Source organism: Eschrichtius robustus, chromosome 3 (genome assembly GCF_028021215.1).
Source record: "Eschrichtius robustus isolate mEscRob2 chromosome 3, mEscRob2.pri, whole genome shotgun sequence".
NCBI lineage: Eukaryota > Metazoa > Chordata > Mammalia > Artiodactyla > Eschrichtiidae > Eschrichtius > Eschrichtius robustus.
In genome coordinates, this window is record NC_090826.1 from 53,114,374 (window position 1) to 53,132,561 (window position 18,188).

The window sequence follows — 18,188 nt, forward strand, 5'->3', positions numbered from 1 at the left end:
TGTGTTCATGGAGTGGATTGATTGTGGCTACTGGGGAAATTCTCTCATGGCTTAAAGATTGCTTTTCAAGCCTGCGAAGTGGGTGAATGAAGGGGGCCCACTCCTGGTGTGTGGAGTTTGTAGTGTGCTCAGGATGATGACTGACTTCCAAACACCGCAGTGCAGCAAGACTAAAGGCATCAGGAGACCAGAAGCCACTTAATAAGAGATCAAAGAGGCTGTGTGTATATCAGCTTGAAATCCAGATAGTACAGATCAAAAGCTCGCCTTAGCGAGGCAGCTGCAGGGGGATGAAATTAGCAGGAGGCCTCAAAGATCTTAAGTCAGGCCTGATGTTGAACTTTGAGGGAATTTCATGGCTCCTCTGGAATACGAATTTGGCAAAAAATCCCATTGTGTCTAATGGGGGAGAGAGAGAATAGAGGGCAAGCAGCAAATGCTTGTCAACTGGATGCTGCTTTCTCCTAGGGTAGCTCTCCTTTTCACAAATGTTTCATAAGGACTGTTTCTGTGTCACACTAGAAGGCATTGCTGAGGAGGAGGAGATTCTGAAAATGATATATTTGTTATATTAACTTTAGTGAGTATTCCAGAGATGGCCAACCGTTTATATTAGTGTTTATGAAACGACCATGGAGAGCTAAAATATAGGCATAAAGGTGCTCAGGTTTACTGCAATACTGGTACTTCTGTCTCTCCTATGAAATGCTCAAGATATTCCAGGAAGTTAGTGAATGTCCAGCTATGCATCTGTCTCCCATGTAATTAAAAACAGAAAAATAACTTTTTTTTTTTTTTTTTTAAAAGGAATTGGTCTAAAGAGGAAACAGTCTCCAGAGGTGTTTCATGGCCAGTGTTCCTCTATCTCTAGGTGTGGGTGTGTTTTGAAAGTTCCCACTGGATTCTGGTGTCAGCGTTGAGAACCGTACTAGTAAATGAAAGACATAGCCCTTCCTAGAGTATGGCAGAAAGATGGAATCAGATCCACCAGCAGGTGCTGAGAACCTGTTTTCCTAAGGCGTGGTCCTCTGTACTGCTCTGACCTGTCTGTGGGTGTCATTTGGAGGCAGGCGGTGATCCAGAGGAGCCTTGCTTTCCCCAGTGAGGGCCAGGAAGTGGTGTTGCCTCCTTCCGGTACCAAAGGCCTAATTTGTTAATGATGCATGAAAGGAGATTGGCTGCCCGATCTGGACACACCACTTTCTAGGGCTCAGGTTCCCCTTTCAGCTCTTCCCTCTGTGTTTTATTTTAATCAGATATTTTGTTCACCAGTATGGCACTTTGAACATAGAGTCAGAAAGGACCAGGATTTGCCTTCTGGCTATGACACCCTACTAGGACTTTGGACAAGCCTGTTAGTCTTTCTTATATAATAATCTCTAAAATAGAAATAATATTTTCCTTATAAAGTTATAAAGACTAAATAAAAGATGTATATAAATGCCCACACTTTTCTGGGCATAAAATAATGTGTTACTAGTTACTGAAAAATGATGATGGTGATGGTGATGATGATTTTTAAAAATAGAATCTGAGCACAGACTTGCTATACCTGTTATTCATTATCTCCTTCCAAAAAATTATTGTTCACTTATGAGCTAGTATGCGGGATTAAAGATGAAAAGATATACTTCCTTTCAAGTGTATATTTAACAAATGTACATTGGGCATCTTCTGTGTCAGGCACTGTTCCAGACACTGGGAATATAGCAATAAACAAAATAGACAATAGATCCTGTGTCCTCATGGAATTTAAATTCAATTGGGAGTAGAGAGACAGTGGATAAATAAGCATATGTTAAAATATAATAGATGAAACAGACTCGGGAACAACTCTCTATAATACATTATGATTTTAGCAGTGGTAGAAGTAAGACTAAGAGATTTCGTGATGATTGTTTCTTAAGACCCAGAGAGGCCTGATGGGGAACTGAGGCATGACTTGCACACAAACAGGTAGTGGACATTCCAGAAACAGAAGTGTCCTGGAATTGATAACTTGGCCCTGATTTTATGTCTTGATTTTCTTTAGTAACTGTGAGCTGTTTAATATCTATCTAAGCTTTCATATTTTATTCCTTTTAATGAAAAATCCTTTGAGAAATTTTCTGTTCTAACATTTATAAAATATGACCACCATTTCCCATTTTAATAATAGCTAGTAATTATGTACTGCTCACACACAATGGTTTAATTATCTCTACAACCTCATGAGGTAGGTCCTGTAATCATCTTCATTTTATAGATGAGGAACCTGATGATAAGAGGTTAAAGAATTTGTTCAGGATTATCCAATTGTTAAGTAGTGGAGCTGGGCTCCTAAGTCTGTGGTCAAGTAGAGTGAAAGTACAGTCTTTAGACCAGAAACAACACTGATTCTTCATACTTGTGGCTCTAGTGAAAGATGATAAAAATTTCTGATTATCTTTCCAGAGAGGAACACTTACTACTAAAAAATTTACTTCATATTCTCCTGAATCCTTGTGGTCCCTTGCCTTAACCGCACCCCCCCCCCCCCCCACCAGTCAAAGCTCTTTAGAGACCTGATGGCCTTTTCACTGCCAGAGAGTAGAAACTATGTGTGTTTTACCTGATATTTCCCAGCAGGACTCCTTAGCCTTTTTCCTGTGCAGTTTCAAAGTTGGAAAAGTTTTGTTCTGCATTTTGTGTGCTACATATCACAGAGTATTGCTTGCCCTTTCAAGGATTGAAAAGAAAAAAAAAATCACAGAATCTTTTCAGAAGAATGAAGTTCGTCCTATGTCCTTGATGTGGCAGTGGTTGTCAGAGGAGTTTCCGGTGTAGAGATGGCTCCTGTCCCTTAGTGTCGGCTTTTAGGGGGAGTGAGAACTGAGGACACCATGCTTCTCTGAGCCTCTCTTCAGGTGCAGAGGTCCATGTATCTGGAGAGTAGAAGGTCAGCACTTCATTGTCATGTGTTAACACTTAAGTGTAATATCAGGGATGGTTTAGCAATTGATAGCACTGTTGGTCTAAATTACACATGCTCAGTTGAATTGTTAACTCCTCAAACACATATGTCCTATCAAATTCTTTTCCATTATCTTCATAGTAACAGAAACAGGAGTAATAGTAAGAATGAGAGTAAAAGCACGTATGGAGTGATTACTATGGGCTTTCCAAGCACTTAATAATGCCTTATCTCATTTAATGCTTTTAACAACTACACAATCTGTATTATTGTTATTTCCACTTACAATGAGAAACTCGAGTCTCAGAGATTAAACAACTTGAACAGTACCACTCAGCTGGTATTTTTTTTTTTTTAATTCATTTTTGGCTGCGTTGGGTCTTGGTTGCTGTGCGTGGGCTTTCTCTAGTTGCGGCGAGCAGGGGCCACTCTTCATTACAGTGCGTGTGGTTCTTATTGCGGTGGCTTCTCTTGTTGTGGAGCATGGGTTCTAGGCACGCAGGCTTCAGTAGTTGTGGCACGAGGGCTCAGTAGTTGTGGCTCGCAGGCTCTAGAGCACAGGCTCAGTAGTTGTGGCACACTGGCTTAGTTGCTCCACGGCATGTGAGATCTTCCCGGACCAGGGCTTGAACCCGTGTCCCCTGCGTTGGCAAGCAGATTCTTAACCACTGCTCCACCAGGGAAGTCGCTCAGCTGGTACTTGTAACTGTTTAGCTTAAGTTGAGAGTGATTTCTTTGGAAAATTAAAATAAATTCCAAAACTAATACTTAAAAAGCTTTTAAAAGTTTTGTGTGTCTGTACTTTCCTTGCATCATCAAAATAACTTTCAACTAATATAGTTTTTTTCTGGAAGATAATGGGGTATTTCTTATTTATAAATTCATTTTCTTCGTAAAATTTTTTTGGATAAAATACACATAACACAAAATTTACCACCTTAATTTTTAAGTGTATAGTTTGGTCGTGTTAGGTATATTCACATTTCAACTAATGTAATTTTAATAGAGGGTGTGACTTTGTCCTTGAATACTACCATCAACCTGGTGGAACCCCAGCCATTTCAGCCAGGAGATGGGACTTTGAGATAAAGGACAGTTGTGTGGTTTGGTTTGTTTTGTTTGCCTCACAACTAGCAAAAGTCCTGGGCCAGGAGTGAACAGTAGGTACGTGAACAATTACAGCATGACGTAAAATTTTCAAGAGATGAAATATGCAAAGATAATGTTTAGTGTCCAAGGAGAATGTCAACTAGGAGACTAGAAGGGGATGAGAGAAAGTCGTGGACCTCTGCTTGAACCAATTGAATTATTATGATGTTTAAAATAGATTTTTAAAGTATGAAATTATACAGAATAAAATTATGTGCAAGCTTATGTATTTTTTCCTCCATTTTAGACTATATTTTGATCTTTTAGCAAGTTTCTCTGTGCACCTCTTTTGCATTGCACTTTTTAAAATTTATTTATTTAAATTTATTTATTTTTGTTTGCGTTGGGTCTTCATTGCTGCGCATGGGCTTTTCTAGTTGCGGCGAGCGGGGGCTACTCTGTTGTGGTGCGCAGGCTTCTCATTGCAGTGGCTTCTCTTGTTGTGGAGCACGGGCTCCAAGCGTGCAGGCTTCAGTAGTTGTGGCATGCAGGCTCAGTAGTTGTGGCTCATGGGCTCTAAAGCACAGGCTCAGTAGTTGTGGCACAGGCTTAGTTGCTCCACGGCATGTGGGATCTTCCCGGACCAGGGCTCGAACCTGTGTCCCCTGCATTGGCAGGCAGATTCTTAACAACTCTGCTACCAAGGAAGCCCTCCATTGCACTTTTAATTGCCTTGTGTGCTGTGCTTACTGTGCTACTCAGAGACTGTTTTGTTCTATGTATGATGCGTGAAAAAATCTATTCTTAATGTCTAATAGTATTAAGGAAGTAATATGACACAAGGAGCCAGGAACCATATCAGTTTAATTTATCTTGAGTGCACTGAAAGTATTTTGTGGGCACTTACTTTTTGAACGTGATGGTGTTGTGGTAATTGGTATGATTCGTGTAAAACTTGGCTATATTATAAAATAGTAAAAAATGGGGTTAGATTCTGATAAGATAGCTTAGTCATTATTCATTAGAATCATTTACTTATTGCCTTGCATTAACTATAAATACATTTATTTCTCTTTCCTAAAAGTAAATGCTTAGGTTGTTGGTCAAATCAGAAGATGCTGTTTTAGTATAATTAATTACATCCTGCATTCTTAAACCAGAACTATTCTAGTGATTTTAATTCAAGTAATAGTCTCTGACATGTCTTTGTTGCTATCTAAAAATGGCAAAAAAAGGTGTTTTAATATTCCTTTTATAAAAAAGAGTACATGTATATATTTTGTTATATCTTTTGTTTTGATGGTAGAATACTCAGAAGTTAGATATTACGTAGTTAGTGGCATTTTTATGAGTTCTTAAAAGACATCACTAACTACAATTATACCATGTTTGTGACCAAAGTGTAGTCTTTTTCATTGCTGATGCTGTGTTTTGAATTAACTTCTGTCATTCCCTACTTTTTATAGTGGTTTTGTGAATGTTTTGGTAGAAATTAATGACAAATTTGACTCAAGATATTCTGTCAAATTTAGTTATAGAATTTTGAAGTTAGGGGAACAGATCACAACTGTCATGTATCCAACTTTCTCATTTTGCCATTGAAGAAACTGACTCAGAAAAATGAAGAACTTGTGAAACTGTACACAGTCAGGCTGGGGGCTCAAAACTTGTTCCTTGACTTCTAATCGACACCCATCCTACCACTAGTGGATTGAATGGCTGTCTTCCTTGTCTCTCTCTCCTATGTATATTTTCTTCTTTTTAGAAAAATCTTTGGATTCCTGTTTTCTGACTGACATCGTTCACAGTGGACATTTTAATTCATGCCAGCTGTGCATCAGAACTTCTGCAGATCATTGTTTTTTCCTTAAGATGTGTACGTCTGTGTGTGTGTGTAAAAGAACATTTGCTTTGCCCTTCTTTGTACCCAATTCCTTTTTCTGCCTACCTCCAGGATGAAATAGCTAGCTGTCTCCCTTTTAAACTTAATGGTTTCTTTCTGTGTTCTCCATTTCAGTAACTTCCTTGGGATCTTATTTTAAAAATTATTTAGCTGTTAATTCATTTAGATTTTAACTTACTACTCTTTAGTTCAAAAAATAATTGCCACATTTAAGAGTATACTCTTCAAACCTAGAACAAATTCATAGAGACAGAAAGCAAAATAGTTGTTACCAGGAACTGGGTGTTGGGGGGAAATGGGGACTCACTTAATGGATATAGAGTTTCAGTATGGGAAGATGAAAAATTTCTGGAGATGAATAGTGAAGATGGGGGAATTCCCTGGCAGTCCAGCAGTTAGGACTTAGCGCTTTCATTGCGTGGCCTGGGTTCAATCCCTGGTCGGGGAACTAAGATCCTGCAAGCTGCGCAGTGCAGCCAAAAAAAAAAAAAAAAAGTGGTGACGGTAGTACAACAATGTGAAGGTACTTGCCACTGAGCTGTACGCTTAAAAATGGTTAAAATGTAATAAGAACCTGCTGTATAAAAAAATAAATAAAATTCAAAAATTCAAAAAAAAATGGTTAAAATGGTAAATTTTGTTATATTGGGCTCTTTGCTGCTTTCATAGTCTTCTCTCAGTTGACCATTATTAAGTTGGAGCAATTCTCTTATTAAGTAGTATGTGCTAGCTGCCTCATGTTATCCAGAAATTTATGTAGGTCCTTTCAAATTATCTTTGAAACATAATTCCTCACACTAATGTGAATAACTATTTGTAGAGTGAAGCTCAGTAGCCCAATTCTGTAATAATGTCACCACAACATTGAATTCATTGGTTAGGAGATCTGATTTGTAGAGCGCTTTCTGTTTCACAGTTGTTTGAAGTTGTTTTTCTAGTCATTCTTTGGAATCATTTCATTTGGGGAAAGGACTCCTGCAATACAGGAGAGCAGGTATTTTGGTGTGGTGAGCTGTCTAACAGCGCAGAACTTTAATGACATAGAATTAAGGCTGTATGAATGAACCGTATTTCCTCTCATGAGTTTACTGTAGGCCAACTTTATGTTTTATTGTACTCACTTGTCAATAAGTGTCAACATTATCAAAGGTAAATAATTTATACCCAAGTTTTTATCTGTAATAAACTATTGTCTATCTCTTTGCCATCCTATTGTGGTCACTACATTCTTATTCCATTATTTTTTTTTTAAGTGAAAGTAAGCCTTTTTAAAAACTTAATTCATTCATTAAAAAAATTTTTTTTGGTTGCATTGGGTCTTCATTGCTGCATGCGGGCTTTCTCTATTTGCAGCAGGCGGGGGCTACTCTTCGTTGTGGTGCGTGGGTTTCTCATTGTGGTGGCTTCTCTTGTTGTGGAGCACGGGCTCTTGGCACTTGGGCTTCAGTAGTTGTGGCACGCAGGCTCAGTAGTTGTGGCTCATGGGCTCTAGAGTGCAGGCTCTGTAGTTGTGGTGCACGGGCTTAGTTGCTCCGAGGCATGTGGGATCTTCCTGGACCAGGGATCGAACCCATGTCCCCTGCATTGGCAGGTGGATTCTTAACCACTGCGCCACCAGGGAAGTCCTCTTATTCCATTATTTAACGTTTTTAAAAGTTTGGGTGATAGAATAGATTTTTAAAACAAGAACAACCCAAAAGTTATCCTTTATTTTATTTTTTGTCTTTACTTTTTAAATTTTAGTTTAAAAAATTTTTTATCTTTATTTTTATTTTTTGGCTGTGCCACGCAGCATGCGGGATCTTAGTTCCCTGACCAGGGATCGAACCCACACCCCCCCGTAGTGGAAGCGTGGAGTCTTAACCACCAGACCACCAGGGAAGTCCCAGTTATCCTTTATTTTGAATCCATGTAGTCAAGTCCTTGTAACACCTTGATTTTTGTTTTCCTTCATTGGAGTAATACTGCAAACATATAAATGTTTGGTGTATGTCTCATATTCCTCTTATTTTAAAAAATGCCTTTTACTGAGGCATTGGCCAGTTTATTAAATGTGAGCACTTTTCTTCATGTTCATTTCCTCTGTCTCCTCTTTATGTAACATTTTCTGCTTCATGCCTTTCCACTGAGTTTGCCATGGTTGCTTACCTGTATTTATAGTTTTAGTTTTGGAGCAGCTTTAAGACTAGAGCTCTCTACATCTTCTGGTTGATATCCTTGTCTCTGAGAGAGCCCAGTTTCAATTGAACCACCTCTCTGCCCCAGGTGACACCGCTGTACAGTGCTTTAGTTTATGTGAACCCTCGTCTCTTTGATCTGTGGGAATGTACACAAATATTCATATAATACATTTTATAGACACTTCTGAACTTTGAATTCCATCCATTTGGGAATAAGGATTGTCACATGTTTGTATGTGTTCATGTGAAGGTGTCCAAAGGACACCAAAGGAATGGATTCTTGAGAACGTAAGTGTAAATTAAAATCTGGCAAACAAATGCATGTTTTAGCTGTCCATGGAGGCACGCTGCACATTCTGTGCTAACTTTCATCAACTAGGTACCAACATATAAACCTCTAGTGGCCAAGTGTGGTACTTTAGGGACTCAGTTTTATACACTTTGGCAAGGTAATAAATATATATTCTAACAATTTGCCTTCTTTCAACATTCATTCATTTAGCAAATACTTACCTTAAGAAGCTGCATGACATAGTGGATAACAGCATGAACTCTGGGGCTTGACTGGCTGGTTTAAATTCTGGTTCTACTACTTATCAACTGTGTGTTTTGGTTAAGTTATTTAATTTTCCTCTGCCTTAGTTTTCTCATCTGGAAAGTAGGGATAATAATGGAACCTACCTCATGTTGGTGTGAGGATGAATTAAATAGGTTCAATGAAGTAAGATATTTAGATCATGCCTGGCATGGCAAGACCTCAGTAAGTGTTAACAGTTGTTGTTATTCACATATGACGGGATGTAGCCTTTGCCTTATAGCTGTACTTATAGTCCAGCAAGGAGAGAGAGCCTAAACAGATTCAGTCATTTGATATTTCAGCTATTATTCAGTCCCTTCTCTGTGGCAGGCACTGTAGTCGGCCCTGGAAATAAAGTAGCAAATAAGCAAACATATCCTTGCTCTCATGAAGCTTATTTTTAGTAGGGAAGATGGTTAAAATAATTTCAGCAGAACGTCAAAAGAGTTGTAATAGGAAAAATGCAACATGCTGTGTATACATCTAGCAGGAGGGTCTAACTTATTCTAAAAGGTCAAGGACAGTGAGGAAACTATATTATGACAAATGCTATAATGAGGGGTCTTTTTTTAGGTTTAGAGATAACCACAGAGTAGGAAGTGCTTGAGTCTTCTTCGGGAAGTCAGGGAAAGCTTCTCATTGGAGGAAATATGTGAGTTGACTCTGGTGGCAAAGATACAGATAAGTGGCAGTGTGGCAGGAAAAACATTCCTGGCAGATGGAATGGTTTGTAGAATATCGTGAAGCATACCAAAGCCTTCCACAGTCCTGAACTTCAGTAGTTCTGGATTGTTGGGACAATGTGTGGGGCAGATTGGGGGTGAGCAGTGGTACATTGGGAAGAGCAAGGGGAGATGAGACTAAACTGCAGATCTGAAGGAATTTTTCTGCCAAAGAGCACTTTATCGTGAAGGCAGTGGGTGTCACTGAAATATTTTATGCAGGGGAGGAATTGCAATCCCATTTTTATCTTTAAAAATCATTATTTTCTCTCTGTTGACAGTAGACTGAAGAGGGTAAGATTGGAGACAGGTAGACCTTTGGGAAGACTGAAGCAGTTGCATAGGCGAGGAATAATGAGAAGCTGCACCAAGGTAGTGCAGCAGAAATGGAGAGAAAGGATCGGATAGAAGAGACAGAAGGCCAATTGACGTGCCTTAGCCAGCAACCCAGTGAAAAGGTGAGAGAGAGCGAGTGAGTGCTTGGGTGTATGGCAGTGCCACTCAGGGACTATGGGAGGAGAGAAATCTGTTTGTCACCTTGGATTTCCCCCGACATTGAAACTTCCTGTGTTTGTAATAACTATCAAACATTAGGATCACTTCAAGAGACCTCAGAAATCCTCATATGAGCTTTTCTTCAGGCACTTTTATTCACCTGTGAGACAGAGCAGTTAGATTGGTTCTCTTCGGATTTCATAGCTAAGTAGTAAGGAGAATTCAGGTTTAGAGCTCCTGTCTTCCCACGTAGCATTCTGATGAAAGTTGGCTGTGCCTAATTGATTGTAGGAGTTTTTAAGAGCTGTAGGGAATGACTTTCATAAATGGTTGAGTTAAAGCAGACATACGAGATACTGTTAGAACATGTGTAAGAATATAAGGATTTTGCATAAATAGGAAAAAACATCTTTCAGAAGAGGAGAATGGCTTGCATAGTAAAAGATGATGTATCTTGTGTTCTGTGGCTGGTATTTAGTACCCCCTATTGGCTGTTTAGTCTAAAACAACATCTTGATTCTTGAATACAATGTTCCTTACAGTGTTGTTTACCAAAACAAGAAAAATTAGAGATTTTAAAATTATGATAAAAGGTGATAAAAACTGATGGGGACTTGAAAAAATCCGGATAGGGTCTAGAAGTTGGGTAGAGGTCTTGAGAAATATCTTTATAACATTTTGTTGGACTTAACATGGGTATGATATTGTAGACTACATTTTCAGAAAACAGACTTTTCTGATGAGAAGCAGCCTGGTTTTTAAGCATATCGTATGTGGCAAAGCCTCAAGAATAGTAGCCGCCCTGGTAGGCAGTAGCAGCTGCTGTTCTTCCATAGGGTGGCTACTACATGTGATGACCATGAAAGGAAATGACTGTTACTCATTAAAGCAACTCCATTTAGCTACGTGAGAGATCACCTGGTCAGAAAAGTCATCATAGAAAATGCAGTGGTGATTATCCATAATGGGGTATCTTCAGTAGTGGGTGGTTTGTCTTTTTTTAAGTGACAAAGAAGCTGCTCTTGGCTTCTGTCCTCCAGGAATAGGAGTGGTAGATTGGATTTAGTGTTTAGAATAACTAGGAAACCCAAGCCTGAATAAATTTTAGTAAGCAGGCACACCTGGTACTAGTTTGTGGTCTAAAGAAGGTTGCATTTTGTATAAATAAGTGCTCACCATGATTTTTCTATAATAAGGGAAATCTATTAATCTATTTTCTATTTCCATTATTTCCTGGTAGTCTTTCTTTGAAATGTTTCTAATTTTCATTTCAACTGGTTGCATTTTGAAAACCAATTCACTATTTATTTGGGTAGAAAATAGTACTTTTTGATTAGGTGTTATATGAAACTGCAGAGATGGCTCACACCCACCCAGTGAAATCATTTATTTGCTTTTGGTGTATTTTACTGTTGCAGTTTTCTCTAAGAAAGTTTAGTAATTACTAATATGAAGTAATGCTAGCTGCTTTCTGTGCATTTCATGAGGGGAATAAGCTATTTTATAGTTTCCCTTCTCCCCCAATAAAAAAGCCTTCCATCAGAAACTGACAACCTAAATGAAGGACATAATTGTACAGCTTATTTATTAGTGTGTCAAACTTAAAATGTAATGGTTTCATATTTCAGAATGAAAAAGTGTGTTGTGATTCATGGTTGCTGGTGACAAAATAGACAGCTCTTTTATATTACTGCACTGATCGCTGCTGATATCCCACAGTACTTTTTTCTTTTTTTTAGGGGTTCCTTTCTGTTCTCTTCCTATGCAATAGCTCCCTCTACTTGAAAATATTGGTGTAATTATAGTTTAACACTGTACTTTATTAGTGAGTTACCATGACTATTTTTACTTTCAATCCTCTTTATTAGTGTGTGGTGTTATTACAACAGAGCATGTTAGAAATTTACCAAGAATCTCTTGACTTGGTAGTGGAAAAGCAAGATTTAGTTAAGAAAAGTAAAATAAGTTGTTTGAAGGCATTTTTCAAGGAATTTGCTCTATAGCCTTTGTTGATTTAAATATGGTATATTTGATTAAGATTCCATGCAGTATTGAAAATAAGCCTTGATGTCTACAACAGAGAGGTATAGAAAACTGCAGCAGAAACCTTCAAAAGAACCATCAGCCACTTCAAACAGAAATAGCCTGGAACTTGGCAAATTCTCACTTTACTAATTCCGAAGTCTTACCATTCTAACACAAAACGTGGTAGTTTCTACTTTCTCAGGAAGGGTTTAATAGAAACTAACAGTAGTAGAATTTCATGTTACTACATCTTGCCTTTATGGAACAGTATGTACATAATGAAACAGTAGGAGCAAAATAGACAAACCAAGCAAGTGATGTTAAGAGTGAGATTTATTTTTTTTCTCTCCCTTATGAAGTTTGAGGTTTAGTAATTGTATCATATACCTCCACCATTAGGACGAATAAGAGATTCTACTCAACCATAAGATTTCCACGTGAATGTTTCTTTTCCATTCATAACTCTTTATTTCCAATTTGTTCTGATTATTATTATGGTGTAGAGCACAGTGGTTAAGAGAAGGGCTTAGGCGCCAGACTGTTTGAGTTTGAATCCTGGCTCTGCCACTCACCAGCTGGGTGATCTTGGCAAGTTTCCTTAACTTTCTGACCTTCAGTTTCCTCATTTGTAAAATACAGACAATAAATCTACCCACATCCTGGAATTTGTTGTAAGGATTAGCTGAATTAATGATTGTCAAGCACTTAGAACAGAGCCTGACACATAGTAAGTGCTATATACCAGTATTTGTTGAATAACATAAAAAATAATAGTGTGGCTATAAATTGGTTTTTATTAGCCAAATGTATTTATAGAGTGTCAGTGTTATCTTCTGTGCTTAATGAAAAGAAATATGGGGCCCTCCCAGTGGATGAGAGAGATTTGCACAATGGTTTTGTTCATGAAATGATATTCAGTTCCTCTGTATTAGAATAATTCTCACCTAGGGGTACCTATACCATGTCATAATTTTAGGTTATGTTATTTTTAAACATACTTTTTAAATGCAGTGGTATATGCCATGGTTTCCATGTCTTTTTGGAACTTAAGTGATTTAGCAAGAAGGTTTTATACTGGTGGAATGCCTAAGAATGCAGTATCATTTCCCATAGTACACTACTTTTGGAGCCTACTTATTGCCCAAGAGCAGTAATAGATGGGCTTGTCTTTGGTCCACAGTATGACTATGCTTAAGGATGTCAGAGATTCTTTTCCAACTCTCCCCAGATCTCTTGTGGTCCAACAAAATGTCAATCATCAAAACTTTAGAAAAGAAATTTATATGTATTGAGCACTCAGACATGCAGCTGAAGTTGTTAAGGTTATGTCTTTACCTTGATACAAGCTGATATTTGTGTGGATGTATAGAGTGATATTTTAATAGATTTTGTTTTTGGAAGAATACCACCAGAATACTGGACACATAAAGTAAATAGTCAAATGAGATTCATGAGTCAGATGTACCCTTTTCTATTGTGCTTAGCTTTATTTGCACTTTCCAGATATTGCATTTTTTTACATATTGAAGGTTTGTAGCAACCCTGTATCATTTAGATGATGGTTAGCATTTTTTAGTAATAAGGTATTTTTAAATTAAGGTATGACATTGTTTTTTTAGACATAATGTTATTGCACACTTTGTAGACTACAGTATAGTGTAAACATAACTTTTATATGCACTGGGGAAACCAAAAAACTTATGTGACTCACTTTATTGTGATTTCGCTTTATTGTAGTTGTCTGGAACCAAACCCACAATATCGCTGAGGTATAACTGTCCACATACTTGTCTTAAGGCTATATATTTGTTTTTAGGGAACTGACTCATCTTTCTTTTTTGCTTGATCCTTAGGACCCCTTAGATCCCACAAGATCAGTGATTGTGATTCGCTCCCTGGTGGCAGATGGTGTGGCAGAAAGAGGCAGAGAACTATTACCTGGAGACCGCCTGGTCTCAGTCAATGAATACTGTTTGGACAACACCACACTTGCTGAAGCTGTGGAAGTGTTGAAAGCTGTGCCACCAGGCACTGTACACCTTGGCATCTGTAAGCCTTTGGTGGTAAGTGTCGAATTTTGTTAATATAGGAAATGATAATACTATATTATTATAGGATATTGATAATATCAAGAGTTGAGAACATGGATTTTGCAGACAAATACACCTGGCTTTGAATCCCTGTTCCGCTGCTTACTATACATGTGTCTTTGTGCAAGTTTCTTAACGTCCTTGACTTAATTTTCAGAAAAAAATGTCTACCTCATAGGATTTTGAGGATTAAAGATATCTGTTAAGTGCTTATTAGCACATTACTACATCAGTGCTAGCTGCCAGCATTACTAGTCCTACTGTTACTACTTTTATCTTTATACTTTTAGCACAGACTTCTAAGTTTTCATTACATTCCTTATGTTATAAATTAAAATAAGTATGTTTATGTGTTTTAACTTTCATTTGGGCATGATGTCGAGATGGGTTGGTAAGTTGAAATCTAGTTAACCATATCTCAGTAAGATTTTAATATGCTTTTCTGACCATCAGTGTGCCTTGTAACCCCTAGCATCTAAACTCCGATATGGTCAAGCCATCCTGAAGTCATCTTATTGTTTTTTGTTTTTTTTTTTTTAATGTCTGAAACATTTATATTAACATATTTCCATACATATTTCCATACAAATACAAATATAAGATTTTTAGAAATTTCATGTAATGTCTGAAACATTTATATTAACATATTTCCATACAAATAACCCAATGAAAGTTTAGTATTAGTTGTTTTGTTTGTTTTTTTATACTGCAGGTTCTTATTAGGCATCAATTTTATACACATCAGTGTATACATGTCAATCCCAATCGCCCAATTCAGCACACCACCATCCCCACCTCACCGCAGTTTTCCCCCCTTGGTGTCCATATGTCCATTCTCTACATCTGTGTCTCAACTTCTGCCCTGCAAACTGGCTCATCTGTACCATTTTTCTAGGTTCCACATACATGCATTAATATACGATATTTGTTTTTCTTTTTCTGACTTACTTCACTCTGTATGACAGTCTCTAGATCCATCCACGTCTCAACAAATGACTCAATTTCGTTCCTTTTTATGGCTGAGTAATATTCCATTGTATATATGTACCACATCTTCTTTATCCATTCGTCTGCTGATGGGCATTTTGGTTGCTTCCATGACTTGGCTATTGTAAATAGTGCTGCAATGAACATTAGGGTGCATGTGTCTTTTTGAATTACGGTTTTCTCTGGGTATATGCCCAGTAGTGGGATTGCTGGGTCATATGGTAATTCTATTTTTAGTTTTTTAAGGAACCTCCATATTGTTCTCCATAGTGGCTGTATCAATTTACATTCCCACCAACAGTGCAAGAGGGTTCCCTTTTCTCCACACCCTCTCCAGCATTTGTTGTTTGTAGATTTTCTGATGATGCCCATTCTAACAGGAGTGAGGTGATACCTCATTGTAGTTTTGATTTGCATTTCTCTAATAATTAGTGATGTTGAGCATCTTTTCATGTGCTTCGTGGCCGTCTGTATGTCTTCTTTGGAGAAATGTCTATTTAGGTCTTCTGCCCATTTTTGGATTGGGGTGTTTGTTTCTTTAATATTGAGCTGAATGAGCTGTTTATATATTTTGGAGATTAATCCTTTGTCCGTTGATTCATTTGCAAATATTTTCTCCCATTCTGAGGGTTGTCTTTTCGTCTTGTTTATGGTTTCCTTTGCTGTGCAAAAGCTTTTAAGTTTCATTAGGTCTCATTTGTTTACTTTTGTTTTTATTTCCATTACTCTAGGAGGTGGGTCAAAAAAGATCTTGCTGTGATTTATGTCAAAGAGTGTTCTTCCTATGTTTTCCTCTAAGAGTTTTATAGTGTCCAGTCTTATATTTAGGTCTCTAATCCATTTTGAGTTTATTTTTGTGTATGGTGTTAGGGATTATTCTCATTTCATTCTTTTACATGTAGCTGTCCAGTTTTCCCAGCACCACTTATTGAAGAGACTGTCTTTTCTCCATTGTATATCTTTGCCTCCTTTGTCATAGATTAGTTGACCATAGGTGCGTGGGTTAATCTCTGGGCTTTCTATCTTGTTCCATTGATCTATGTTTCTGTTTTTGGGCCAGTACCATATTGTCTTGATTACTGTAGCTTTGTAGTATAGTCTGAAGTCAGGGAGTCTGATTCCTCCAGCTCCATTTTTTTGCCTCAAGACTGCTTTGGCTATTCGGGGTCTTTTGTGTCTCCATACAAATTTTAAGATGATTTGTTCTAGCTCCGTAAAAAATGCCATTGGTAATTTGATAGGGATTGCATTGAATCTGTAGATTGCTTTGGGTAGTATAGTCATTTTCACAATGTTGATTCTTCCAATCCAAGAACATGGTATATCTCTCCATCTGTTGGTATCATCTTTAATTTCTTTCATCAGTGTCTTATAGTTTTCTGCATACAGGTCTTTTGTCTCCCTAGGTAGGTTTATTCCTAGGTATTTTATTCTTTTTGTTGCAATGGTAAATGGGAGTGTTTCCATAATTTCTCTTTCAGACTTTTCATCATTAGTGTATAGGAATGCAAGAGATTTCTGTGCATTAATTTTGTATCCTGCAACTTTACCATATTCATTAATTAGCTCTAGCAGTTTTCTGGTGGCAGTTTTAGGATTCTCTATGTATAGTATCATGTCATCCGCAAACAGTGACAGTTTTACTTCTTCTTTTCCAATTTGTATTCCTTTTATTTCTTTTTCTTCTCTGATTGCCGTGGCTAGGACTTCCAGAACTATGTTGAATAATAGTGGTGAGAGTGGACATCCTTGTCTCGTTCCTGATCTTAGAGGAAATGCTTTCAGTTTTTCACCATTGAGAATGATGTTGGCTGTGGGTTTGTCATATATGGCCTTTATTATGTTGAGGTAGGTTCCCTCTATGCCCACTTTCTGGAGAGTTTTTATCAGAAATGGGTGTTGAATTTTGTCAAAAGCTTTTTCTGCATCTATTGAGATGATCCTATGGTTTTTATTCTTCAATTTGTTAATATGGTGTATCACATTGATTGATTTGCGTATATTGAAGAATCCTTGCATCCCTGGGATAAATCCCACTTGATTGTGGTGTATGATCCTTTTAATGTGTTGTTGGATTCTGTTTGCTAGTATTTTGTTGAGGATTTTTGCATCTATATTCATCAGTGATATTGGTCTGTAATTTTCTTTTTTTGTAGTGTCTTTGTCTGGTTTTGGTATCAGGGTGATGGTGGCCTCATAGAATGAGTTTGGGAGTGTTCCTTCCTCTGCAATTTTTTGGAAGAGTTTGAGAAGGATGGGTGTTAGCTCTTCTCTAAATGTTTGATAGAATTGACCTGTGAAGCCATCTGGTCCTGGACTTTTGTTTGTTGGAAGATTTTTAATCACAGTTTCAATTTCATTACTTGTGATTGGTCTGTTCATATTTTCTGTTTCTTCCTGGTTCAGTCTTGGAAGGTTATACCTTTCTAAGAATTTGTCCATTTCTTCCAGGTTGTCCATTTTATTGGCATAAAGTTGCTTGTAGTAGTCTCTTAGGATGCTTTGTATTTCTGCAGTGTCTGTTGTAACTTCTCCTTTTTCATTTCTGATTTCATTGATTTGAGTCCTCTCCCTCTTTTTCTTGATGAGTCTGGCTAATGGCTTATCAATTTTGTTTATCTTCTCAAAGAACCAACTTTTAGTTTTATTGATCTTTGCTATTGTTTTCTTTGTTTCTATTTCATTTATTTCTGCTCTGATCTTTATGATTTCTTTCCTTCTGCTAACTTTGGGTTTTGTTTGTTCTTTTTTCTCTAGTTTCTTTAGGTGTAAGGTTAGATTGTTTACTTGAGATTTTTCTTGTTTCTTTAGGTAGGCTTGTATAGCTATAAACTTCCCTCTTAGAACCGCTTTTGCTGCATCCCATAGGTTTTGGGTCGTTGTGTTTTCATTGTCATTTGTCTCTAGCTATTTTTTGATTTCCTCTTTGATTTCTTCAGTGATCTCTTGGTTATTTAGTAACGTATTGTTTAGCCTCCATGTGTTTGTCTTTTTTACGTTTTTTTCCCTGTAATTCATTTCTAATCTCATAGCGTTGTGGTCAGAAAAGATGCTTGATATGATTTCAATTTTCTTAAATTTACTGAGGCTTGACTTGTGACCCAAGATGTGATCTATCCTGGAGAATGTTCCGTGCGCACTTGAGAAGAACGTGTAATCTGCTGTTTTTGGATGGAATGTCCTATATA

General features: G+C 37.5%; 1 protein-coding gene across 8 annotated transcripts in view; it reads left to right on the plus strand.

Annotated features, from left to right (window-relative positions):
• PATJ (PATJ crumbs cell polarity complex component) overlaps positions 1 to 18,188 on the plus strand; it is a 353,196-nt gene that overhangs the window by 84,617 nt on the left and 250,391 nt on the right. For all 8 annotated transcript variants that reach the window (XM_068540002.1, XM_068540005.1, XM_068540003.1 and 5 more), the window contains exon 18: positions 13,777 to 13,986. In XM_068540002.1, coding sequence (XP_068396103.1) covers positions 13,777 to 13,986 — 210 coding nt within the window. The remainder of the gene's footprint in view (positions 1 to 13,776; positions 13,987 to 18,188) is intronic.